Below are 26,231 nucleotides of genomic sequence, written 5' to 3'. Positions count from 1 at the left end.
ACCTGACCTCTAAGACTAAGCTCAAGTGCCATCTCCTCTAATAAGTATTTCCTCATTACTCCAGCTAATTTGACCTCCAGCCTCTTTGAATTCCCCCAACATTTTGCTTGTGTATTATGACACATCATACGCCCCTTGTAGCTAGTTGCATCCATGCTTCATTAAGAACTAAGTGGAAACTGTGAGTCAAGGTTAAGTGACCAATTCTGTGATCTCAGGCCACAAAACTGGACACAGCATCCAGGGTTCTAGGATTTGAGCTGTAGATAAATAACAGAGCCTACATTTAGTTCACTGAAAAAGGTAAAAGTGACTTTATATGCACACACATACTCTTATTCTCTCCTCATGTCCCTTCTATCTGCCTTCTGCTCACAGAAAAATAAGACAATTTGATGGATGTATTGTTACTTTTTTAATAAATAGAAACCACATCACTTCATTTGTTACAGAGAATAATAATGAGAGACAATAATTCAAGAGGGCCCCAGGAAGCTTTTTCATCGACAAAGTAACAGAAAGGAGAAGCACCTTCACTGCCCAAGCCTATGGGTAATTTTTTTCTCTTGATCTCTGATCTCCCACACACATCATTATGCCACTTCCAGAATGGAACTCTGCCTTCAAATCTCCTACTAGTTGGAAGGCTGGTCTATCAGCTTGTCTCAGTAACGGAATGGAGGTCCCTAACTCAGCTGAGGAACCTCGACAAGTCTTCTTTGATTTCAGCCTCATCCCAAGGCCCATGAATGTTTTCTTTAAAAAGCTGCAGGCGAATGAGGTAGAAAGGGCAGAGACATGAGATGGAAACCAGCAGAAGGGCAAAGAGTATGGCTCCCACAGCACTAATGGACAGCAGGCCTCCCAAGGCTGAAAATGCAAAAAGCAGTGTGACTCCCACATAGCTGTGGGGAGTGCATGCCTTCAGTTTCTTCTGTAACATGGGCCATAGGGCAAAAATCTGGATGGCAAATGTCACCATGACGAAGGCATGTAGGGACCGGGGCAGGCGTGAGGCAAGGCAGACAGAAGCAAAGATGGCCATGTTCAAGGACAGTGTGCTGGATACAATGGCAGCATTGGCACCATAGTCAAAGAAGATGAGGTGGCCTAACAGCATGAAGACTGACATGGCATAGATGGTGTCAGTGCTGATGGACTCTGTCAGAGTCTTCAGCACGGGCGAAAAGCCATACGTGAAAGTTATGAAGACTAGGGCACTCTTCAAGTCAGCCCACCGGGTCCGCCCACTCTTCTTCCGTCCTTCACCTCCATCAATGAGATCAAACAAAACATAGCCAATCAGTGAAGAAGCCAGGCAGGTCCCAAAAAGCCAATGGGGAGCCAGAAGACCCTCATCCATATACCACCAGATAACCACAAAAACACAGACACTGCACAGCTGCTGTATCACCACACTGGACTCAAATACCACAGCCCAATATTGGTATTTCCGGGTATAGATGTTCTTCCGGAGCTCTTCCAGGAACCTCTGATCCACGTAGTTATCAGGAAAAGGCTGTCGCTCATACAAGACCTTCTGCCACCTGGCCTCTTTGGTGTTAGTTACAGGCTGGGCACACATTATTCTTTCGCTCAAACTCAGGCCAGTTCAATCTCCCTTGCAGAAGTCCATGTGGTTCTCGATCTTTATAAAGTTTTGAAATAAAACCTCTCTGGAAATTCCATGCTGAGCTGTGGTTGATATTGTACCGACCTTCCCTTGCTTTCAAAGGCAGCAACCCAGGCTAGGCCTACAGTAGATGAGTTTGTTCTCTGAGGCAGGACAATACAGCCAAGTTCCTAGAAAAAGAGAGACTATGAATCTATGAAAGTTGTGAAAGGTCAAGGGTAGGACTGAGTTAAAATCAAACCAACGTATTGCTTTATTAGAAGTTTATTAGCAGTCTGAACAGAATACACATGGTGGCCATCTTATAATTATGGATATTAAAATTTCATTTCAGATTTTACATTATAATCCCTTGTCAGCTATCACTTATGGAGTGCTCACTATGTGCTAAGAGTGTTACGTAGCTTCTTTCATTTAATCTCCACAACCTTGCAAATTAGTATCAACCTCACTGTAACTAGTAAAAAAGCTGAGATTCAAAGTGCTTAGGTAACTTTAGCCCAAGTTAACAGTGGTAAATAGTGGATCCAGATTCCAATGAAAATTCTGCCCCAAAGCCTGTGCCTCTAAACCAGTTCTTAACTCAGGAGTTCACATATCCTTGAGGTCTATAGGTGGGCTTCAGACCGTTCAAAAACCCTATCAATGCATATTTGTAGTTGTAATTTATGCAAATTTCTAGAATTAGGTTCCAAGCTTTTATTGGGCTCTCAAAGGCACCTGTTACTTAAAATAAAAACAAAAATGTTACTGGTCTAAACACAAAAGTAAACCTCACAATACAGAAAGATATGAGCTTTATGGTTTATTTAACCAAAACCAAGGACTCAAGATTCTTAATCCCTTAACTGAGCTTAACATCCTTTAAAGAGCTATCATCCCACTTATTAACGGCGAAACTCGGGAGGATCAAAGATAATGATACCCTTTTCACAATGGGAAAACTATGAGTCAAATACCAAGGTCATCCAGCAAGTCTGCGAGGAAAATTCTTATTGTCCGACCTAATTTCTTCCATGGAGAGCATGATAGGTTTTGCATCACAAGCCAGACACCCTGAGAGCCCCCCTCACTGCAGCAGGGACCCCAGCCCGGGGATCTCACGGCTGCCGCGGGGGCTGGAGGGTCAGAGGCGCCGAAAAGGGCCACGCCCGCCCGCAGGGCGGGGGAGGGGTGAGGAGGGGGTGGGGCGGGGTAGAGCGTCCCCGCGGGCGCCCTACTCCCCCTCCCGGGCAATGCCCGCCCGCCGCCGCCCCTCACCCAGCCTCGGGCCTGCGGGGGATGGCGGAGGAAGCTCGGAGACACCGACTCCCACACGGAACCCACCTGCCCGCGAGTTCGTAGGGGTGCGCGGCCGGGAAAGAGCAGCCGCCCGCCTCCTTCCCCATCCGGGGCGCCGAGGTCGTGTCGGCGGCCGAGCACTTCCGGAGCCGCCACAACCTCCGCGGTTAGAGCGCCCTTCCTCGGCCTTCGCGGCCGCGAGGTCGCTGCTGCCCCCTCCTGGCCGCTCAAAGGAACTCCCGGCTCCTATCCCGGAAAGAACGCTCTGAGCCAGGAAAGCCGATGCTCAACGGGGAGAGTGGCACGTGGCGTCCGAAGGGCAAGGGTGGGAGGCTGGGCTGGGAGAAGAAAGATTATAACGGCTACTTTGATGGAGCTCCTATTATGAACTCAGGCCCTCAGCTAGGGACTTCCCACGCATCCGTGCATCCACTGGACACATATTCACTAAATATCTACAGGTATCAAGCACTGTTTTTTGTTTTTTGCGGTACGCGGGCCTCTCATTGCTGTGGCCTCTCCCGCTGCGGAGCACAGGCTCCGGACGCGCAGGCTCAGCGGCCATGGTTCACGGGCCCAGCCGCTCCGCTACATGCGGGACCCTCCCGGACCGGGGCACGAACCTGTGTCCCCTGCATCAGCAGGCGGACCCCCAACCACTGCGCCACCAGGGAAGCCCTCAAGCACTGTTTTAGGTGCTAGTGATACAGCAGTGAACAGAACAGACAAAAATCCCTCCCCTCATGAAGGTTTCTGTCTTGTGCATTGACCTGTAAAGTGATGATATCGTCCTCCTTTCATGGAAGGCAAAACATAAGCTCAGAGAGGTTGTGATTTTTCCAAGGCCACACAGTTGGGAAGTGGATTAACCAAGATTAATATCCAATTGTCTATAGCTTCAAAGTGCAGTTCTTTCCTCTGCCTCCTAGAAGGGATGAGGGTGGAGGGCCCCATGACTGAAAACAGCCAGACACTTTGAATAGGTGGCCTCTAATGTTCAGCTGAGGTCATGGAAATACAAGCAGATGCATGAACAGATGGGAGTAATGAAGAAGCAAAGGGATATAGTAGAATACAAGATGTAGTGGACACAAAAGTCAGAAAACCTAAATCCACTCACGAGCTGTGTGACTCAGCAAATCACACTGTCTACGCTTTGATTTCTTCATCTGTAAAATGGAGATAACACTATTTCCTCTTGGCTACTTAATGGGAGAGTCAGCAGGATCAAATATGAAACATACAAATGCTGTGTAAAGTGTCGGCTGCTGTGTAGCTGCTATTAGCTTACTTTGATCATCCTAATGACGGAAATAGCCAAGTGCAATAAACCCTGCAAAATGATCTCTTTCCATTTCCTTCCAGGTTTCTGTTCCAAGATTTGACAAGATCCCGTGGTTTAGTGAGGCCAGCCTCCTAAACGAGCCATTAGTGCTCAGCCTCCCGAAAAGGTAATAGCTCAGCCACTGAGGGCGAAGGTTTCAAGCAAGGTCTCATGGAAGATGATTTCTTAAGGGTTAGGGGCAATCATCTGAGGGGCACAGCTGATCAGTTGAGAGACATTAGTCAAGTGCTCAAAACCCAGAAAGCGCCAGGATTTCTAAGACAAAAGTGAGCCCTGAGAATTGGCCTGGCTGGAGGAGATAAGACCCGAATTAACCTCCCTCTGTACCACCACCACTTAACAGTGCAAGAGAATTTTGCCCATGGACACTGCCTTTCAAAAGACTTCTGTCCTCTTCATCATCTTTTCTCCCTGCTTTAGCTTGAAGTTTTAAAATTTTAACCATCAAAAGTCTAGAACCATAAATTCCTGTCTTTACAGAGTAGCAACTTGCTATGTTTAAACTTTGAGACAATCTCCTCCAATCTCACCAGTCCTGCCCTTTCAAACCAACTGCTATGGAACACGTTTCTGTTTTTCAAAATTGGGGAAATTCACGTGTAGGGAGCTGCCACTTGAAATAACTGGGATTCCTCATTCCTGCCCCCTTTTTGATCCCCAGGTGTAGTGATATACCCCAAGGGGGGATGAAAGGAAGGGCGAGTGTGAAAGCTAGAAAGATGATGCTCTCTGAAAACAGTCTTTCCTCCTGTTGGTAACTGTCACGTACCCTCCTGCCCATGGATAAATGACTCTCTATGAGGGATATCCCCTCCACGTCCCCACTTCAATAACATGTACCTTTGCTTTGTCTGCTGCAGTTTAAAACATCACATTCTCAGGAAGCAGCTAAACAATTTTGTGTATTTTCAGAGCACCTATGAAATGTTTGTTGTTCGATTCTGGGTTTTTCTTTTCTTCCATAACTTTGAATATATCTAAACTCTAGCTAATGTCTTAGTATAAAGCAGGCAATCAGAGACTGAATAAACCCAAAGGCTTGTTTACTAAATAAAAACACAGGTACCATAGTTCTTATTAAGAGTTGTTAGCAGTTCAAGGATCACCATGAGTAATGACAATTTAGCACCTTTTAATTGGAGGCAGGGTACAAACTCACATAACATGAATAGAGCTGGCCAAAGGGAGCTGTAGTGAAGGGGAGATCACCTCCCTTCAGGATTGGGACTGCCTGCAGGTATGTGACCCCAGTGGCCAGATCTGCTGGGTTTTCCAATAATAGCAGAAATCTGGATTTTCATGTGAAATGGCTCGTGTCTGACATCGAAATAGGGTAACATCCCACTATCCCATCCCACCCCAGCCCTTTAGACTTGCCTCTGCAGCCAGGAGCAAAGCATGCCTATGCGTGGCTCTCTCACCCCCAGCTCCCTTTTTCCTTGATTGTACAAACCTCTGGTAGGAGGTGGGGAGGGGACTCAGGGTGGGGGGGCTTGAAAAAGGCAGGCCCAGAGCACAACTGATCACCCTCAGAACTTGCTCGCTTTCATAGCCAGGCCCCTGAGTGTCAGAGGGGACGGCCAGCTGAGAAGGGAAAGAGTAGTTTTTCCTGCAGCCAGACATGCTTGAGCTAGTTGCAAGGAGAACTTACCTCACATGGTCTGCTGAAGCTCTACTCATGTCTGTAGTGGGAGGATTTGGGCAGCAATCTCAACTCTTGTTGAGAGACATAGCGCTTATCTACCTCGCAAGAATTCTAAGACGACTGGACAGCACCTGTGAGGTGCCCTGAGCTTTCAGAAGGACAAGATAGGAATGGAAAGTCTTTTGGAAGGATGCTTTAAGTATCAACAGTTCCTAAGGATTGGAAACTCTTCATGTGGCCAAAGCTCTGAGTTCCAAGCTGTTTATTTTCGGCAAAACCCTTTTTTGAGAACCTGGTTAGAAAGTTCTGAATGTGCTTTAAGTATTACCTAGCTTTGGACAAGCAATTCCAACACAGAACAGTCTGAAAAAGAGAAAGGAACATTTAGTGAAATGTGCTCAGAGCACCCCTAATTGTGAGCTCTGGAAACACACCTTACAGGCTTGGAGGAGGTGAAACCTGGGTCTGAAGATCACTGCCTACAGACCACTTCCTTCCAGGAGGTCTCTCTCAGGTTGGCCTGACTGTGCTGAGCCACACCCATCATCAGTCTCAAAAGCCCTCAGGTCACACCAGGTCCTGTTTGTTTGAGATTATTGTACGCTGAAGCAGTTCCAAAGTGGCCTCTGGTCTCTCCTGGTCAGCATTTGGGTGTCAAGTCCAAGGCCAGCTGTTCACATATCAAAGACAAAGGCAGTGAAGTCAGACCTGGGTCAGACCTGCCTCCCCGCTCTCCCAGGGCCCAGGAAAATGGTGGGAGAAATAAAACAATAAATGCCTCATGAACACCAAACTCCCTGCGCATGCCTTTGTTATAAATGAACAAGGGACAATGAAATCTTTCCTCATAAGAGAGGAGAGGTGTTGTTGGCAGAACTACCAACGTTCCGAGTGAGTTTCCATTTCTAGGGAGGCCAGGGCAGGCGCAGGGCTGTACACACAGGCTGTTTACAATGCTCAGGTCCCCTGCACACCCTGGCTCCTTACGCTGTAATAAAATGCACCACAGCAGCCAGCAGGGCCGGTCACCCTGGGAAGAGAACTGATGTTATCTCTGCAGCATCTCTGCCTCACCTTCTGCCTGGAAAGAAGGAATGTTCCAGAGGAAAAGTGTAGTTGGAAGGAGATGTTTCATGGGAGGAAATGGATGGATTGTTTCAGGTTGCAGGGACAGAAACTGAGAAAGCAGGGCAGGCAGGAGAGGACTGCTTTTGTTAAATATCCATCTGCTTTTCTGAACAATTCTTTTCTTGCCTTATTTGCACACTGTCTGTGACAATCTAGAACTGGCATTGGTTAGTTGAAAACCAAAGGGACAGAGAAGCCAGAGTGACTAAAGAGGGAAAATCTTGTGGCAGCTCCAAAATGACCTGGGCCCTCCAGGATCGGAGTGGGGTGTCCCTAGGGTCCTCTCTGAAACAGCCAAGAGCCTGGTGCTTCAAACCAGGGACTACAGTTCTAACTTGCTCTTGCTTTGATTCCTCAGGTATCCCCATTCCTCTGCCACTTTTCTGGTTTCATCCAAGAAGGATATGAATTTGCCAATTTTGTTCCAAGTTCCAGATGTCTTATCTAAGGTACTCAATTTTTTTTTTAATTGAAAAGAAAGCTGGGACTTTCCTGGTGGTCCAGTGGTTGGGAATCTGCCTTCCAATGCAGGGGACGTGGGTTCGAGCCCTGGTCGGGGAACTAAGATCCCACATGCCGCTGCAGGCAACTAAGCCCGTGCGCTGCAACTACTGAGCTCGCACTCTGGAGCCCACGCACCACGACGAAGACCCAGTGCAGCCAAAATAAAATTTTAAAAAAAGGAAAAAAACACCATAGCTAGCTCTAGAATGACAGAAAATTTGGGTACAAAGCCATTTCCTATCTCCTTAACACAGCCCTGAGTCTGGATCATTGTCAGTGTTTAACTGAGATTTGTTGAAAGATGTGAATGAACCCCTCTCCTGCACCCTGTCTTGAGTGTCTTAGGGCTCTGTCCACTAGAACTAAGAATCAGGTTAGAATCATCAAAAAGGGAACCCTCAAAAATTCATATTGAGGGATCTTCCCTGAGACCTTCAGAGACTGCTTCTAGCCTGTGTCCAGAACGAACCCTTTTCTGCAGTCTCTAACCCCCTACCCCACCCACCATGAACCCCTCTGTCTCCCACCTACAACCCCCTAAACCCATGGAATTTCGCGTTAAGAGCTCGTGATCTCCCCTTCACCTCGCGGAAACCTGCCACGACTGGCTGCCGAGTGACACTCCGGGACGCTGCGCTCCAGGGGGCGCGGGGGGGTACCCACATCAGGGGTGCTTGTGCAGCGAGCATCTGCCCCAGGTGGAGGCAGACAGAGGACTCTCGGGGATGAGAGCAGTTTCTCCCCGAAAGATCACAAGTCACACAGCCAGGGCCACTGAAGGCAGCGCGCGAAGCGGCGTTCCGAGAGCACCCGGCGCATTGCCCACTCGCAGCCAGAGACAAGTGTGAGCCGCGGTGGGGACGAGCCCCCGTGTCAGGGGATAAACGCTTACAGAGCCCTCGTGTCGCTTGGCTGAACGCAGATACAGAATAAGTCAGATGCCACCCACACAAATGAGTGGGCGGACGGCCAGGTACGCAACCGCGGAATAAGAGAGAGAGGGGCAAAGTACTGGCGAGAGGAGGTGGGAGGAAAGGTCACCTGCGGGCTGGGGGAGGGGCGAGCGGAGATGGGGCGAGGGAATGATTCAAGAGGAAGCGGCATCTGCACTGGATCTGGAAGATATTCTTTCCACAAGCGGAGGAACAGCCGGAGGAGCAGAGACAGGGAGACTGAGCGTGCGGGCAGAACATCAAGGAATCAGGCCGGCGGGAGCCCTGGCTGAAGTGGGAGGGACCTAAGGAGGGGGTGGACCCAGCCCGGGCACAGAGAGAACGTGCGAACGTTCCCGGGTTACAAGCACAGAAGTGGCGGGGTCAGGGCTGTGCTTGAGAGTCAAGCACGAATCCCCCTAACACCCTAGACTGCACGGGCAAGTAGGTAAGAAATGCATGGAGGGGCCTGGGCGGAGACAGGGCTGACCCCCCTGTTGCTGCAGAGCCCGCAAGAAGCCTTCTAGTCACTCGTCTCTGAACTTCTTACTGAGACAGGCTCTCCCGTGCTACCGAGCGCCTCCTCGTCCGGGTCTGTTCTGGGTCTTAGTACACCGTGTCATCCTGGGCACTAAGATTCTGAGGCCGGGGAGGAAAGCGTCTCTAATGAGCGGGTCGAGCGAGGGGCACCCCCTTCAACAGAGCTTAGAATTTCACGGCTGCAATACTCACATGCGGCCACTAGATGGAAGCCAAGAGCAACAGCGTCCGCGGCCTGGCCAAGAGGCTGGGCCCGCGGGGAATGGTCTCTAGGCGGACCCAGGAGGTCGCAAGTCCATCGCTCCTGCTGGGACAGGAGACTCCGGTACCTCATGAACCCCTAACCCTCACCATCACCCTGTCGGGGGCTGACCCTCCACCAGAGAGAGAGAGAGAGTCGCTCTTACTGATTGGAAGGGCTGACAGGCGTAGGGGAGACAAAAGTTTACTGTACCTTTAACGGCTTAGGGTTTGGGGCTGGGCCTGAGAATTAAATTGACAGAGTAACAGGAGAAAAGCATGTAAGTTTATTTACTAGAAGTTTTATGTGACACAGGACCCTTTATAAGGAAATGAAGACCCCAAGTGGCAAAACCTGAATGTTTTTATAGTAGGTTAAAAACAGAGGGGCAATTGTGGAAAAGTAACTAAACTGTGGGGAGGCTAAGGAGGATGAGGATTACTTTGAAAAGGTCCTGTTTGTACAGAATTCTCTTGGCTTCAACTTCTTGTCCTTGAAGATAAGAATGATGCTTTCCTCCTGGTATTAGGACATCTCCCATTTGGGTTTTTTTCTCCTGATTTTCGGAAGAGAAGGAGGAGGGTCAGAGCACCCTTCTTGCACCTGCTGTTTTTTCCAAGTGTCTCAGCTCAAAATGATGCTGAGGCCAAAGTGGCAGATTTGGGGGAGGCATATTCTGCCACCCTTCATAGGGACCTGGGATCCCTGTTCCGTTGGGGCACCTGGCAGCTACCTCACGTCAGATCCCTGCCTGCCACACAGACCTCCTCAAATCTGAATCCAGCCCCCAGAGTCGGCTGCGAGCATGAGGCCTGCATGTGTGCGCTGCTCCTTTCTAGAGAGAAACTGTGCTGTACCTTGTGGGAGTGGAATGCACTATCTCTTATCTCTTTCTACTCCTCCAAATCAGGGACCTGTCAGGGAGCTGTGGTAGCCCCGCAGCCAACTAGAGGTCCTGGCCCCAGGACGCAGGTGCAAAGGTCCGGCCACCTGGCTGCCTTCCTCCTCACCGTCACAGGTCAAAAGGCAGAACTTTGAACATGCACATTCCAAATGGCCTTTCTGTCCTGCCCAGGAGCACTCCCAGGGCAGGGGCGAGTCTCTGTGTGACTGGAGCACGATGCCTTAGTGAACAGCCAGAGAGACAGAGAAGAAACAGAGGCTCAGAGACAGAAAGACAGGGAGAGGGAGACAAACAGCAAGACAGCAGAAGCCAGAGACACATAGAGAGGTCAGGGGACAACAGACACCAAAAAGGAAACAGAAGAGGAGAGTCCGAGCTACCAAAGAAGAAAAACAGAAAATGCAGACAGAGAAATGAGGCCTAAACACTTCCCCATTTAAACACCTGTGGAGCAGCTTCTTTACTAGGCGGGGCTTTCACCTGCCTTTTCCAGGCCTTGACTCAGGACTCCTCCAGATGCCGTGAAAGAAGAAAGCGAACCATGATAATTGGGTAGTTGAGGTCAGGAGCTGACTTAAAGCTCGCGGACAGACAGAGCCGACGTGGGGCTGATCAGGGAACTGCAGTGGGAGCCCCTGGAGCCTCTTTGCCTGCTTGCAGGGTTGGCTGTGACCAATTCTTTGAGGAGAATAAAGTGCCCCCCACTCCCTCCATTCCTGCCCCCAGCCCCGGCTACTCTCCTTGATTGGCTTTGTTGTTCCAGTCTTAACGAGTCAGGGGAAAGAGGAGAGCATTGCTTTATGTTTATGTTGCTTTTGGCAGACCTGTGACAAAAAGCCCTGGGTGACAACACTGTGCAGTGGAGATGTGGCTGGGAACACATAGAGGAGGTGACTTCCAGTTTTCTCACCACTGAGAACTTTATTATTTTTCTCTCATTGACTCTCAGTTTTTGAAAATTCATGACCACCAGGGAAACATCCTCACATACTCCCCAGCCCTTCTGTTGATGAAACACATACAACAAGTACAACGTTTAAAGGGAAGTACTGATGAATAACACTGACCTGAAATAATGATCTAAGTGTAAATAATGATATAAATAATGAAATAAAAGCCAAGTTTAACAAGTCTGGATGGTAAGTACATGGCTGTCGATCATTTCGTGTATGTTTGAAATTTTTCCTAGTGAACAGTAAGAGTTTTGTTTTTTTTGTTTTGTTTTTGTGGTGCGCGGGCCTCTCACTGTTGTGGCCTCTCCCGTTGCGGAGCACAGGCTCCGGACGCGCAGGTTCAGCGGCCATGGCTCACGGGCCTAGCCGCTCTGCGGCATGTGGGATCTTCCCGGACCGGGGCACGAACCCGTGTCCCCTGCATCGGCAGGTGGACTCTCAACCACTGCGCCACCAGGGAAGCCCAGTAAGAGTATTTTTAAAACTATGTTCAGCTTTGTTCTTTAATTGAGATGCTTGGTATTGTCAGAGAGCAGGAAAAAGTGTAATTATGATAGGGGTTTTTTTTGTTTGAATATTGAAAATAGTTCTCTGACCACTATTTTTTGGATCCTAAGGGATACAGGAATCATTATGTCCTGATATGGACCCTAAGAGTCCACTCTCTTCCTGAGAAAAGGTAGTCTGTCTTTGACCCTTTATCCAAAGAACTTTCTGGCTGATGGAAACTAAATGTATGTGCTACTGGACAAATCTCTTAACCTTTCTGGGCCAGTTTCCTCACTGTGTTCAATGAAAGAGTTGAAGTAGGTGATTGATGAGGTGCCTCCCAGTTAAGGCAGGAGAGGGAAGGAGGAAAGGAACAGAGGCGCTGGGCGAGATCAGAGGCAGACTTGTTGGTGCCCCTCGACTCATGCTTGCGATGGCTATTTTTAAAATTGCCACCTGGTGCTTACATTTTTCAGTTTTTGTTATGTGGACAGGTGTGTGTGTGTGAGAGAGAGAGACAGAGACAGAGGCGAGGAAGAGGGAGGGAGAGGGAGAGGGAGAAACAATTCTGTTTCTTTCCCAAAGATTCAAGGAGGCCAAGGACTTGGGCCACGAGCCGGAGCTTAGGCAGCTGAGCAGACACTGAGCTCAGATATGAAGGTGTTTCCAGGTGTGAAGTGTGAAGAACAGGCTTCGGCTTCTGGGGCCCAGCTGAGCTCTGCGTCATGCCTTGGCCTGGCTCTCCTGTCACACTGCCATCTGCTCTCCTGGGGACAGCTGCTCGGGAAACGAGAACCCCATGAACATTTCCGAGCCTCCTTTCTTGGTGGCTCTGACTGTACAGATGATACAGCTGGGGGGCCTGTGCTCAGAGCCATCGGCCAGTTCACTCTCCATTCCTGCTAGCGTGCTGAGCGGGCCCGAGGGAAACCAGGAGGGAGAAGGACGTACTGCGGACAGAAAAGGCATTGGTTTCGAGGCTTAGGAAGGAAGCTGAGGCCCAGGGAGAACACAGAATCCCAAACTCTGCGTCGGCTGCTTTGTAGACCGGCCAGGCGGGATTGCCCATCACGGCTGCCTAACAGACACATTGCACAGACAGCCCCAGGGCCCTTGCCCACCTCTCCAAGTGAGGAGGGATGCAGTGGCTCTTCTCAGGGATGAGGCTTTGGCTGACAGCGAGTCTCAGGTGGAGTCACTGCCACTTTCCTGGCAGAGGTGACTGAAGCCACACATCAAAGACCTTTTCTTCTCTACATAGGCAGCGTGGGCAGGCTTAGAGTTGGCCTCTGGCCTATTGGCTGCAGAAACCAGCAGCACCAGGGGAATGGGAGGCCCAGGGCGTTTCTGTGACTGACCACAGCCAAGCCTCTCAGCGCCAGGTCTGGAGCCGAGCAATTTGCTTCCAGCCTCTGCGTTTCCTAAGAATTTGGTACAGATGAATTTGTTGTACACAAATGTCCTGTAATGTTTCCCTGAGGACAGTGCTGTTATAATAGTGATCTTCACACATGTGTGTCTTGTAGGGATTTATGGACATACATGTATGCTGGTCATGTCTCTGTTTATACCTGATAGCTTAAAACGCTTACACTGATTTATTCATTCAGCCAACATGTGTTGAGTGTCTACTGTGTGCCGATTCCGAGACGGGTTCTAGATTCCTGTCCTATTTCAGGTCAGTGGTGTTCATCAGTACTTCCCTTGGAAACTTGTACTTGTCGTTATACATGTTTGATCAACATAAACAGGAGAAGGACTTAGGAGTACGCAGGGTAGTTCCTGTGGTGATCACGAGCTTTCAAAACTTGAGTCAAGCAGAAAGAAATAATAAAAAGAGTTCTCGGTGGTGAGAAAATTGGAAGTCAGCCTCTTATACATCCAAAGACGTGTGAGATACGTTCTTGCTCTTAAAGAGCTCTCAGCCTGGCGGAGGAAACAAACACATTAAAAAAATAATAATAACAGTACAAATTGCAACAAGAGTTATACCAAATCTGTGATGGAACCCGAGAGGCAGGCACCCAGGTAAGGGGGTCAGGAGAAAGATTTTCTGAGGAAGAAACATCTAAGCTATATCATAAAGGGTAAGGAGTTAACAAGGCCAGATAGAGCAATATATATGGCATTTTTTCCCTCAGATTCCAAAGGATGACAGTCATCATGGTGGGGGACTCTGGAGTCACAGGCTCAGCTGTCATTCACCTAGCAAGCTCCTGCCGTGCTCCATGCGTGTTTGTTGCTTGGTTTGCCACGAACCCCGTGATTCCAGTCCCTGTGGGGTCTGGTGTATTCTTATGCAGAAACCAGAAGTCCGGAAAAGGTGGCAGAATCAACTGCAGGAAAGACAAGCATCCGCTTCTAACTCAACTAAAACCAAACCTGCCTGAGAACCCTCCCACCCCACCTCCAGCATCCAGGCCTTCCTCATCCTTTCAGACCAAGCAAAGATGCCGCTTCCAGAAGCCCTTCCTGATTCCTCACGTTGGAGGCAGTCGCTCTCGTTGCTGAAGGCCCAGAAGCATCCTCGCTTCTTCAGTGATACCTGGTGCATCCAGCCTTGAATCGCAGTTTCAGACCAGTGTGTTAGTCTCAGAACTGAAAGATGTGAGGGACAGAGGGAAAAGCCTGGGCCCCAGGAGGTCCCACCCCCAGGGTACAGGGAAGATAAGGTATGAGGTTGAATTGGCCCAGAAGAGTTAAAGGAGTCAGCCCCGGGGGGTGGGAATGGGGGCTTGATGGGCTTGATGGTGGGCGGGGTGGGGTGGGGGTCCTCTCCAGCCTCCCTCCTCCCTCCTCTCTCCTCCCACAGACAACTGGCCGTTCCAGGCTGTCCTCACTTACCTGAAGCGGGTTGGCCAGGTCTTTCTTCCATGTTGTTGCACAGTGTTCCTAGGTTGGAATGCCGCCCCCCTCCTTGCTCACCACCTCCATCACCTACCTGAGCACCGCCTGTTCTTTCAACCTTCCTCAGACCCTTTCCGTGACACCCCACTCCCACCAGATGAGCTCAGCGCCTCCCTTCCGCTCCCCTGTGGCCTCAGTATATTTCTGCCCTTCCACACCAGCACACCTCTTGGTACCCAGGCTGCTGGGTGGTGAGCAGCTTGCAGTCAGAAGCTGTGTCTTCTTTACCTTGGTGTCCCCAGTATGTAGCGAATGGACAAATACATAAGTCTGCGTTCTTCCCTGGTCTTCCTTTGGGCCAGAAACCTTCTTATTCATCTTTGTGACTCCATCACAGCGCCCTCTACGTGGTGGCCTCACAATGACGGTTTGTTGCTGAATGATAAATCCAGCCGTTCCCACCCATGCTTTCCCGGGCCAGCCCACAGTGTGGGGATACTGAGTTGATTCTTTGAAAATGGCCTGTAAATATGAAATGTATTTTAAATATTTGTCAAAAGAATCCAACGTGGTACATCGTTTAGAGTCCTCAGTCCTCAATAATGCCGCACCCAAGCGCCATGTGTCTCTGATAAGACAATCCAGCAAAAGTCACCTTAGGAGCACAGCCCAGGCACTCACTCCCCACGCTGCCCAGGTATATTCTTCCTTTCCAGTTGCACACACCTCGCAGGGCAGCGCAGGAGCAGATCAGGGCACGGGCGTGCACACCTGCAGTGCTAGGTCACCAACTCGACCTCACGAAAGAGGAGCCTTCAGTTCCTAGTGACTCTCTGCTTGTCCCTGTGGCCCTCCTCTCCCCTGAATTCTATGCTTCCTGAGAACCTATCTCATGACTCTGGTGTCAGTGTGAATGGGGAAGGGTAAGAGAATCCCCAGACGGAGCGTTAACCTCAAGCTGCCATGTGCTCCCTAACCAAGCTTTCATCAGTCATGCAAACGAGAAGCCTGTGTTTCAGGTGGAAATGCCCCGAAGCCCACTCTTCCACCCTTTGGCAGAAGTGGAGTCAGAAAGGAAGCAGGGCTTCCAGTGAGCAGAAGGGGTGCCCCACTCTCCCTGCACTGGTGGTTTCTTTGCCTCCCTCCTCTAGGGAAGGGAGGGGGCTCAGGACCCACACACCAGCTCCTGTGCTGCCTAGGGCTCGATTGGCGGCTCCGGGGAATTGCAGGAGGGCCACGTGGTGCTGGGCAGTGCAGGCTTGAGAGCTGATGTCAGGCCAAAGTGAAGGCGTGAGAAAAGAGGGTAGGATTTCAGAGGGACCAGAGAAGGGAGGTTTGCAGAAGTCTCCTATTCATTTTTCTCAGGCCGTCAGAGGTCTTCAGCTAGTCCAGATGGTGGAACTTTTGTATGAAAGGTAGGAAGCGTGTTACCCACGAGAGAGCGCAGCCCCTCAGACTGTGTGCTCGTGTTGGAAAGAGGGACCTAGCTGGATTTCAGCCCCTGGCCCCACCCCCGCTGCTAGCTGTCTTATTCCTGTTCCACTGTACACGGGGGCCCGAGGTCACCATTTAGTCTGTGGCTCAACCCCTCCTGCCTAAACCCTCTCTGAATTTACCAGCCACAGACAAGCCTGGGTTTCATATCCACCGGGACGGGGCTGAGACCAAAGTGTCCATCTCTGTTTCATGGAAGAAATAACGGTTACTTCTCTCACCCCTCCACCCCTTGCCCACTTCTTTGCTGCCCCAGATTCCCCACCATTTCCTCACCTCTCTCTCTCTCTCTCTCCGCACAGGCCGGGAGGAACCCGAGAGACCCCACGCTGATCAGAAACAAGCAGCTGTGCTCCACGTGTTGAGAACTGAAAACGGTAGTCGAGGAGGATGGCAGACCTGGGCGTGAGCATCCCCGGGGCACAGCGCTACCCCTTCCCCACCAAAGCCCAGCAGAGAGACCGTGACGGGGCCTTGCAGGAAGGGCTGCGGATGAGCAGCTGCTGGTCCTGGGACCACCGTCTCCTGACACGATATGGTAAATCTCCCCATTTGCAACAAACCAAATGATAAATGAACCAAGGCAGCTTGGGCCAGAGGGGAAGAGATGAGATGAGCCACGCTGCTTTGGGCTCGTCAGGTAACTGCACCTTACAGAGGTGCCGGAGGCTATGGAGCCTCTTCTCCCCGTTACCATGTCTCCAACACAACACTCCAGCATCACAACCATGAAACAAACAGCTTCATCTTGGGGTTTGTCGTAAATTCAGCCATGACCGCGGTGGCGGTGGAGCTGGGGAGAGATTCTCTGGTTCTTCCTGGCTATAGGGGTTGTTTGTAACTGGTGCGGGGGGGGGATGGTGGGTGGGGGGAGTTTTAGGAAAAGAAAAGCTATCAGAGGGATGTGGGCGCCACGAGGACGTAGCTCTGCCATCAGAGCTGCTGAAGAAAGAGGCATGTTTTGGGGGGTGCTGTACATGTTGGAACTAAGACTTGGGTCAGTTTAGGGGGTAGGGTTAGGGGCCTTCAGAGCGAGCACCAGGCTGGGTGGAAGGTTAATTTAGCTAAACCGTTAGGTTAGGGTTTGGGAAGGGTCTCTCCGATTCTAAAAGCCTGGGATTCTCCTTTGACTCAGGGAGGAAGGTGGGGCTAGATGTGCAGAAAGAGGAAGGACAAGGAGTAGAAGACAAACAGGAGACACGAGAGGCTCCTTTGGTGAGTTCATGGCAAAAGTGCTTCCAACCAGCAAGCACTTCTCTGGGTTGTCATGTGGGATTTGGAAAGTTAACTGAAGCTGCCAGCAAAGGTGTACCTGGATGTTCCCATCTCTGTTCATGTTCTGCATAATTAGGATCATGGTGTTCAATATTAGAACTGACTGGGATCTGAGAAGCTGCGATTGGCATTTCTCCTGGTCTCATTCCTGGAATCACTATGTCCACATTTAGAATGCCCTGACCCCAGGCCTGAGCGGGCCCTGGCCAGCTGGCTCACTTGGGACCTTGACAACTGTTCTCTTTCTCAAGACCTCTTTTCTGACCTTTGCTCTTGCCCAAACCTGCCCCAAGTGGAAGCACACACTGTGGTTTTACCATTCCTGCAGATGCCCAAAGGAAGGGCCTCAGACACAAAAGTGCCCAAGGGCCCTTCCCTACCATTGTCGGAACCGGGGCTCACAGACCCTGGTGGGAAATGATAGAAAATGAGCGTGAAATACCCTTGTCTCACTCTGTGCAGTAACAGCTCCCCTTCCTTCTGGGGCGGGGACTGGGGAGGGGAGGGGCTGTCTGTCTGCTGTTGTCACTGAGACCCCTCCATTCTCTGCAGGGGGTTGAGAGGAGATACTGGGAAAGTATAAAAAGACTCCTAAAAATAGAAGGGACTTCCTCAACTTGACACAGGGTGTCTACAAAAAACCCACAGCTAACAACGGACTTAGTGAGGAAAGACTGGATATTTTCCCCTAAGATCAGGGACAAGACCGGGACGTGTGCTCTTGCCACTGCTGTTCACCATTGTACTGTACGTTCTAGTCAGGACAGTTAAGGCAAGAAAAAGAAATTAAAGGTATCCTGATTAGAAAGGAAAACATAAAACTGTATTTGCAGATGATGTGATTTTATATATAGAAAGTCCTAAGGGATCCATAAAAAATCTACTAGAGCTAATAAATGAGTACGGCAGAGTCACAAGACACAAGATCAATATACAGAAAATAATTTTATTCCTAGATATTCGCAGTAGACAATCCAAAACTGAAATTAAGAAAACAATTCCATTTATAAAAGCATCAAAAATTAAAATACTTAGGAATAAATTTAACAAGAGAAAGGAGAAAGCAGAAAATGATTTATTAATGACTCATATTAAATACGACTTGAGTTTGCTAAGGCAGTACGTTATTTCTTTAAAATTAGAATGCAGTTTGGGGCATTGTTCTACATGGGACTTTCTTCCACTGGTGCAACCAAGAACTATGATAATCCCAGATGATCTGAAACTACCCTTTAGCAACTATCCATAGCAAATACTATGAGTCATAGGTAAATCAACGATTTAAATTAGCACACAGCTTTGTATCTGGTTATATCGGTTGTGGATTGAGAAATACAATAAGTAAAATGCTTAGGGAATGCTTTAGGGATGAGCTTCTTGAGTGGTTTCATTTTCTGGTTATAGTACATAGTTAGACAAAAAACATTGTTTTTAACCTCTTTGCCTGAAGAGCTATGGAAACTACTGTAGAAACTATAATCTTCCTTTCTACCTTCATAAGAATAGTACAAGGCATAGGATAGGAGATATCGTCGATAACTTAGGCAGAACTAAATACAAATTCTCCATGTGGATGACATATCTAATTCATAAAGTATGGGAGATTGCACATAAATTTTCTTGAGTCTAAGACAGCCTCTGCTACTTTATATTGACTAAAATTACTGTTATCAGTTTGTTGTCATTTGCTGCTTTCTTATCAAGATCAAGTATATCAAAAATAAAATCCAGTCAAAGTTGGATTAGTTGGATTTCAGGGTTTTTTCTGCATTTAACTACTGGACCGGGAAGAAGAACTAAGTTTTCACTTTATTAAAAAACTCAAAACGTGGAGTCACCCCGGATAAGGCACCAAGATAGGTGGACTTGCCTTGCGGTAGATGGTTGAAATGTAAACATACAGTCACCCTTCCATATGACTAAACAAAAAAGTTATATGTGATCTAATGGCAATCTTTAATTTGTTTCCTCTACAGAGAGCAGTAACGTGGGAAAATAAATAGGTCTTTTTGTAACCTTAGATGACAGCAGGAGTTGTTATATTTCCCTGTATGAGCTCAGAGCCATTTGTACAAACTAAAATATAGACTCAGATGCACCAAAACCATGTCCTGGCCCAAACAGACAGGGCCGTGGAAGAAATGTGTATTTGAGCAGTACAGACTCCAGCACTAGTGACATTTACTGCCCCCAACTCTGTACTTTTTAAGTGCTCTTATATTGGATCACAATAAAAGTCATTCTAAAAACTATTCCTTACAGACTTTAAATGGAAAACTGGAATTTCTGAGCCAAAGGTACTCTTCTATGAAAGAGACTTTTGAAATGTTTTGTTCCAATTTATTTATCTTGCAAGTTTGGTACTTTAAAGAAAGTCTCAAATCCTGAGTCATTAATTGTGTGTGTGTTTTTTTAAAACAAACTCTTATTCCTTTAAAGCTAAGACCGAAGTTTGAACCAATCCTAAAATCATGTCAATTCCAGACAGAAGTATCATTAGATTGGTCTTTTTTTTTTCTTTTTTTTTTTTTTGGTGTAGTGAAGGACAACATCCTACTTCTGTTTGAGATTTACCTAGTGTGACTCTAAAGTCAGGTCCTCGTTCTGTTTGTAGCTCATAAAATCTGTCCTCACAATTTTTTTTTTTTTTTTTCGGTATGCGGGCCTCTCACTGTTGTGGCCTCTCCCGTTGCGGAGCACAGGCTCCGGATGCGCAGGCCCAGCGGCCATGGCTCACGGGCCCAGCCGCTCCGCGGCATATGGGATCCTCCCAGACCGGGGCACGAACCCGTATCCCCTGCATCGGCAGGCGGACTCTCAACCACTGCGCCACCAGGGAGGCCCTGTTCTCACAATTTTTAAATCTCACTACATATATAAGCAGATTGGAATTGTCCTTACTGAAATAATTTTTAAGGTGACTTTAATTATAGCCATTGTAGGAATTAAATGATGTTTGTTGACTGGAAGGAATGAAGGAAAAAAAGGGAGGGAGGGAGGAAAGAGAGAGGAAATAAGTACAAGCAGATAGATACATATTTGTTGAATTATAGTGTAGACAGATCTTAAACTATTCATTCTTAAAAATACCACCTTCTTGTTTGCCCAAAATGGGTAATAGAAGGGATTTTTCTTTTTCTTAGTCCCAGTGAGTCCTCCAATGGCAATTTAATAAAATTAACTGACTGGACTGACCATATTTTTGGTAGCAAAGTAAAAATAATCCTGGAAAATCTCTGTGGAAGTAGATACCAGGAAATGAATGTAGAGACGTAAATTGCCCATACAAGTTTACAGATTGGTCAGTCTTTAGAAATAAAACAATTTAAAATAATGTAGAAATGGTTTGAGCTTATATACCTTTTGGTTGAGGGTCACTTCCACAGTCTCAGCCACCAGGAGAAATAAGGAGTGATCAAGACATTTTTGTCGAGAATTGGAAGGTTCTAAACAAAATATTCTCAGTTTTGCACTGATCTGGAAGTGTTGTTACTTTTTTTTTCCTGAGAACTGGAGGATTCTCTCCTTAATCCCTTCTACTTTCAGACCATATATTATCTGACAGTGGAATAAAACATTTTTTTAAATGAAGGTTTTGTCAAAATCCATGAAAATACTACTAAAGTAAAAAGAGCTTCAGGAGTGGTGGTCTTTGGCCAGTCATCTCACACTGCTCCCAAGTGGTCTGAGCATCAGATTAACAGGTGCTGGGGTCAAGAGACCACCTGTGTTTTAAAATGTACAATGACACATTCCTTTCCACCAAGCCCTAGCCAAATCACTAATGTGTATTCTTGCTTCTTCCATTCAGAATGATGAGTCTTCATCCACCAAAGGCCCAGACTGTACCCAAACGTCCTCGTGATGACAACCCAACAGGTTTGCTTTCTTTTGGAGTACTTGTAGTGGGAGACATACCACCCCCAGAGTAATACCTAAGATAATTTCTGAATTTTCTGAACAAATTCCCATTCTCCATCCCTTCTCTTTCACGTACTGCTTATTGACCTGTTTCGCCTGGTCCACAGCCCTCCCTTCACTCCAGCCCTACCTGTCCCCTCTTCAGGCCTCACTTGCATTTATCCATGACGTGTTCCTTCCCGTGTCCTCTCCATGCCACAGGGCTCTGCCCCATTCTTTCTAAAGAGCCCCATAATCCACTTGCTGAAGAATGTCCGTAGGGATGGGGCACAAAGTAGATAGTTCCCTTCTCAGGCAGTCTTGATAGTACCAATTAAGGTGGGAAGGGAAATGTGTCCCCACACCCATGGCATGGCCTCACCAAACCCTGAGCCTTCCCTTCCACAGGCTCCCTAGAACACCTGCCTTCCCCTGGCAGCTGCCCAGTGCTATTCTTATGTTCCTGTGTTGGTATGGAAAAAAAGGACAGCACGACTATCTCTAGCTTCAGCATTGACCTAAGTCTTATCTTTTAGAGAAGCCAACACTGGGCTGGCAAAGAGGAGGTGGGTCATTCTTTGGAGTGATATGATTCAAGGGTTTAATGCAGTATAGGCTGTTGCTTTAGTAACTTTGTCCATCTTCTCATTTGCTCCCAGATTAACTGAAGCCACTTTCAGTTTTTCTCTTATTTGATACACACAGTAAGGAAAATCAAGTTCACTTTATACTGATGGGAAAGTCTAAGCTCTATCCTGGGAGATTGCAGAGGAGCTAGAGCCAGAACTGAACTGAGAGGCCATCAAGAAAGGAAATTTGAGGGTAGAAGGATTATCTTGGAGGGATGTCAAAAGGGAGGACCAGAGACTCAGGCGACAGCTGAGGTTAGGAGATAAACACTGTAGCGGAGTGAAAGACTGCTAGTCCCAATCCCTTCTTATGTATCCAAAAATATTGGCCTCACTCGTGACTTTCATTTAGCCAAAGTGGACTGAGGATCCAAGAGCTAAGAGCATCCTCCCAATGAAAGCTGCCCCCATCTGCCTGTAACCACTTCATTCTCTTGAAGCCTAGGGAACACTGGGTGACAGGCATGTGCTGTTGGTTTCAGGGTTCTCCGTACCAGCCATACATTCATTCTGAGTTTCCCTTAAACCTGAATTTTTTCAGGTCTGCCTCACAAAGGATAAAGCACACATACACGTGTACACACACTCACACACAATTACATGCCCTTCCCTCAGCAGGAATGTTTATTTTCTGATTCTACAGGACAGTGTGATAAGATGCCTTTCCTCAATTCATTAACCCTGGGAGTGTATTTCAATTACCAGTATAAGAACTAGACTCAGTGCACATAGATCAGCACACTATGTTCTGGACAGACCTCGTTCTTGCTCATAGAGTTCATCCAAGGGTAGCAGTGTTGGAGGTGAGACTTCAGAGAGAGTGCTTATGGAGCTGAAGCTTGGTAGATCTGCAGTTGATTCCAGTCTCAACCCTTCTGAGCTGAGCTTGGCTCTTGTGTGTGCTCTCTGAGGTCAAAGAAAAATCCTAGGATCAAAGAGACCTGCATTCAGATCCTAGTCTTGCTAGACAGATTTGGCCATATTGTTGAAACTATCTGGGTCTCTGTGTTCCCACCTTTAAAACCAGAGAAGCATTTTGCCCACCCCCCACCCAAGAGCCAGACACTCAGTACAGGCAGCGTTCACCTTTGACTGACCCAGAAAATCTGCTGACACTGCCCCAGCCCCACTGGTTTATACAGTTTAGACACGTCCCTGTGCTGCATAGCCTGTGGACATGCTGCATATACCAAATGGCTGACTCATCCCAGCCACCATCACTGCCAGTGACTGTCTAACTCATTCTGTTGATCATGACAGTAATCTCTAGTATTTTTCTGGATTCAGCTAAACTTGATATGTCCTCAATAATTATTAGTGAGAACTAAGTAAATGGAAAGAGCCTATCTCTATTAAGTGATGGGGTTTCTTCTGGATTTGTTTATCTTGACTTTGGCCTTGAGTTCAGAGTTCCATGACACAGGCTCTTGTCCATAAACATTGGTAGAGCTGCTAACCACCTGACTTAGGTCTACCACCTGGCCCAGTGCTGAGATATGGCACAGAGGGTTAGGATTAAGGAGATCTGGGTTCTGGTCCTCAGTTCATCACGACCCTGGACCTGTTTCCTCTTCATTACAGCAATGACACTGAACTAGGTCCTAGGTTTGTGATCTTGTGACATCTCTTAGCTCTCATTCAGCTGGACTAAAGAGCTTCTTCCAGAGAATTCAGGACTCCAGTTCCCTTAGTCATTCAGTGATTTCCAATGGGAAGATGCTATTTTATACACTGATTTACTCTCCTTCACAATGAGTATTTTCGAAGAGTTGAGTATTAACCAACTTCTTGTATATAAACTCATATTCAAAGAAGAGGTCAGGATGGTAAGGATTTTAAGGAGCCCTAAAATAAATTATTTTATAAAATGAAGGTTCCTTTTGAAATACAAGTACTTTCCCAGTACTGTAGCCTTTCATAAGATCACGTTTGTTTGAAGAGCAGAACCACATACATGTCCCTGAAAAGTCTTCTGAGAATTGAATCCTCTTTTCCCTTTGACCCATGTTACAACTCCAGACACACTTTATCTTCATTTATAATTTTTTTTTAAACTTCAATCATTCTTTGGCAAAGACTAGTCCTTTGTTTTATTAATTAATTAATTTATTTTTGCTGTGTTGGGTCTTCGTTTCTGTGCGAGGACTTTCTCCAGTTGCGGCGAGCGGGGGCCACTCTTCATCGCGGTGCGCGGGCCTCTCACTATCGCGGCCTCTCGTTGCGGAGCACAGGCTCCAGACGCGCAGGGTCAGTAGTTGTGGCTCACGGGCCTAGTTGCTCCGCGGCATGTGGGATCCTCCCAGACCAGGGCTCGAACCCCTGTCCCCTGCATTAGCAGGCAGATTCTCAACTGCTGCGCCACCAGGGAAGCCCACTTCATTTATAATTTAATTGGCAATGTCTCCGAATATTTGAGTTATGTTTCTAAGCACTCCTTTCTGGCCTCTTTGACAAGATTTGTAAAAGCTTAAGTTGGTGGGGGCTAAGATCGTTCTAGTAAAAGGGATTCTCATGTGAACTTTGAAGCTGTTTTATAAGGTTAAAGAAGTCTTTGGTGACATTGGTTATTTTGAGTAGATTTTAAAAATAGACTCTATCCTTGTCCTTCCTTCTTACACTGTCCTCCAGAGGGCACTCGCTACAGACTGCCCATTCTGGGCCCCAGAACAGCTGTCTCCCGTGGACTGCTGTCAGATGCCTACAACACTCTGCAGGACATGCAACTCTCTTCCTTGCCCAGAAAGGAACCAGTGGGCAAGACAATGAGGCAGTGAGTGGTCAGAGCTCATCCCCTTCCCGACACTCAGAGAGAAAGCATCCTCACCAAGCCAGTTTCTGACACTAGCGCCTTCTCATCACTTCCTCTTAATGAAAAAGGTGACTCAGTTTTGCCTTCCTAACTGTTGCTAGAATTCTAGCTCTTGCCCTTGTCTTATCACTCATTTCTCCTAAAAACAAAATGGTTTAATGTCCATGATTATAAAGATGTGTTGATGAAAATGGAGCATATTGAGTGTCGTTCATTTTATTTTGCTAAAGATTCTTTATAATAGACAACATCTTTCTGTTTCTAAGACATGAATTTTCTGTGAAAATTATTTCTTCCTTCAGGGCAGGGGGCCAGAGATGGCCCCAGGAGGTCCCTCATGAATTCAGCCTAATAAGAATAAAAGAGAGAAATGGAGGTCACCCTTCTGTCCTTATCTCTGTCAGTTAACTCTGATAGATGACAGAGGATACTGGGACGCAGTAACTGGAAAATGACAGGTGATTAGCTGCTGCCACCCTTGAGGACAGGAACAGTGTCTGTCTTGCCTTCCTCATGCCGCCTTCTTTAGTGCCTTGCATATAACAGATGTTCATCTAATCTGTGTTCAGTTGAATCCAAAACAAATGCTTGTATTTGGTAGTTTTGTTACTTTAGTTTGAGGATATATATCTCCAACTCTGTCGTAGTCCATGTGTGTGAGGGAGACAAAGGAAGAGTCTAGGCTTGTAACTATTAAATTTATGGGCACACATGCTCCATGCCCAGCTTCAGGAGGGCCCGTATAAAACAAAAGGCCAGGACTTCCCTGGTGGCTCAGTGGTTAAGAATCCGCCTGCCAATGCAGGGGACACGGGTTCGAGCCCTGGTCCGGGAAGATCCCACATGCCACAGAGCAACTAAGCCCGTGTGTCACAACTACTGAGCCCGCGTGCCACAACTACTGAAGCCCACGCGCCCAGAGCCTGTGCTCTGCAGAAAGAGAAGCTACCGCAATGAGAAGCCCGCGCACCGCAACGAAGAGTAGCCCCCTTTTGCTGCAGATAAAGACTGCACACAGCAACAAAGACCCAACGCAGCCAAAAATAAATAAAAATAAATAAATGTATTAAAAAAACAAAAAGGTCCCTTCCATTGCTTAGGAGGCAGTGGCCTTATGGAATCTCAAGCTCCTGACTAAATGGGCACTGGACCAACATGAGAAAACCAACCTCTGTGCTGACTGTGTTTGAAGAATGGGATTCAGAAATATCTAACAAATGGCCTGGTGACCAAATTGACCTCATTTCTTGTGCGCACGTGGGCACAAACAGGCACACACACAAACTCCCAAACCAGAAAAACTTGCTTGATTGCCCTATATTCCTAGTAGGCTATGGATTCTTGGTTTCAGTTCATTTAGAGTTCAAGAATTCCAAAAATAGCACGCACTGCCTTTCAAGGTGAAGGCTGTATGCATGAATTATGATCCCATTTCAGATGATTGTCAAAGAACAGACAAATCACAGATAAAGATGTTTCCTTCTCTTTTTTTTTTTTTTTGCAAATTAGCATATCCAGTAAAAGGATTTGGGGCACCTATACCCATACGTCAGGGGAGGATACAAGCCCCCAGCACAATTATTTAGAGCTTTTGAGGTCATCTGAATATTATGTACCTAGACAGATAGAATGCTTCCTAAATCTCCTTAAGAAGTCTCCATCTAGAATACTTGGGTGTTTCC

General features: G+C 47.6%; 2 protein-coding genes across 3 annotated transcripts; one reads left to right on the top strand and one right to left on the bottom strand.

The window, feature by feature from the left end:
• Positions 1-402: 402 nt before the first annotated feature.
• On the bottom strand, positions 403-3,072 carry PIGC (phosphatidylinositol glycan anchor biosynthesis class C). 2 transcript variants are annotated; one of them, XM_082614472.1, is made up of 2 exons: positions 2,960-3,072; positions 403-1,803 (listed from the first exon to the last, which is right to left on the bottom strand). In XM_082614472.1, exon 2 carries the CDS (start codon positions 1,583-1,585, stop codon positions 692-694), a length of 894 nt encoding a protein of 297 aa, XP_082470598.1. In that variant the 5' UTR covers positions 1,586-1,803; positions 2,960-3,072; the 3' UTR covers positions 403-691. The 2 variants fall into 2 exon arrangements, with proteins under 2 accessions (XP_082470598.1, XP_082470599.1); XM_082614473.1 differs by lacking the exon at positions 2,960-3,072 and adding an exon at positions 2,593-2,931.
• A 124-nt stretch (positions 3,073-3,196) lies between these two features.
• LOC309799312 (uncharacterized protein C1orf105) lies at positions 3,197-24,535 on the top strand (the record flags this gene model as incomplete). The annotated part of the gene is made up of 5 exons (XM_082612263.1): positions 3,197-3,337; positions 4,280-4,365; positions 7,391-7,481; positions 16,239-16,296; positions 24,318-24,535. The coding sequence occupies 5 exons, from the start codon at positions 3,197-3,199 to the stop codon at positions 24,512-24,514; spliced, it is 573 nt and encodes a 190-aa protein (XP_082468389.1). The 3' UTR covers positions 24,515-24,535.
• Positions 24,536-26,231: the final 1,696 nt, after the last annotated feature.

Source organism: Mesoplodon mirus, assembly GCF_964341445.2.
Source record: "Mesoplodon mirus genome assembly, chromosome: 3".
Classification (NCBI taxonomy): Eukaryota; Metazoa; Chordata; class Mammalia; order Artiodactyla; family Ziphiidae; genus Mesoplodon; species Mesoplodon mirus.
The sequence above is the reverse complement of the archived record's forward strand: the minus strand, read 5'-3'. Positions and strand labels throughout refer to the sequence as shown.

Excerpts from the sequence above, each read along its gene's own strand:
- PIGC (XM_082614472.1), bottom strand. The coding sequence starts at position 1,585 with ATGTGTGCCCAGCCTGTAACTAACACCAAAGAGGCCAGGTGGCAGAAG.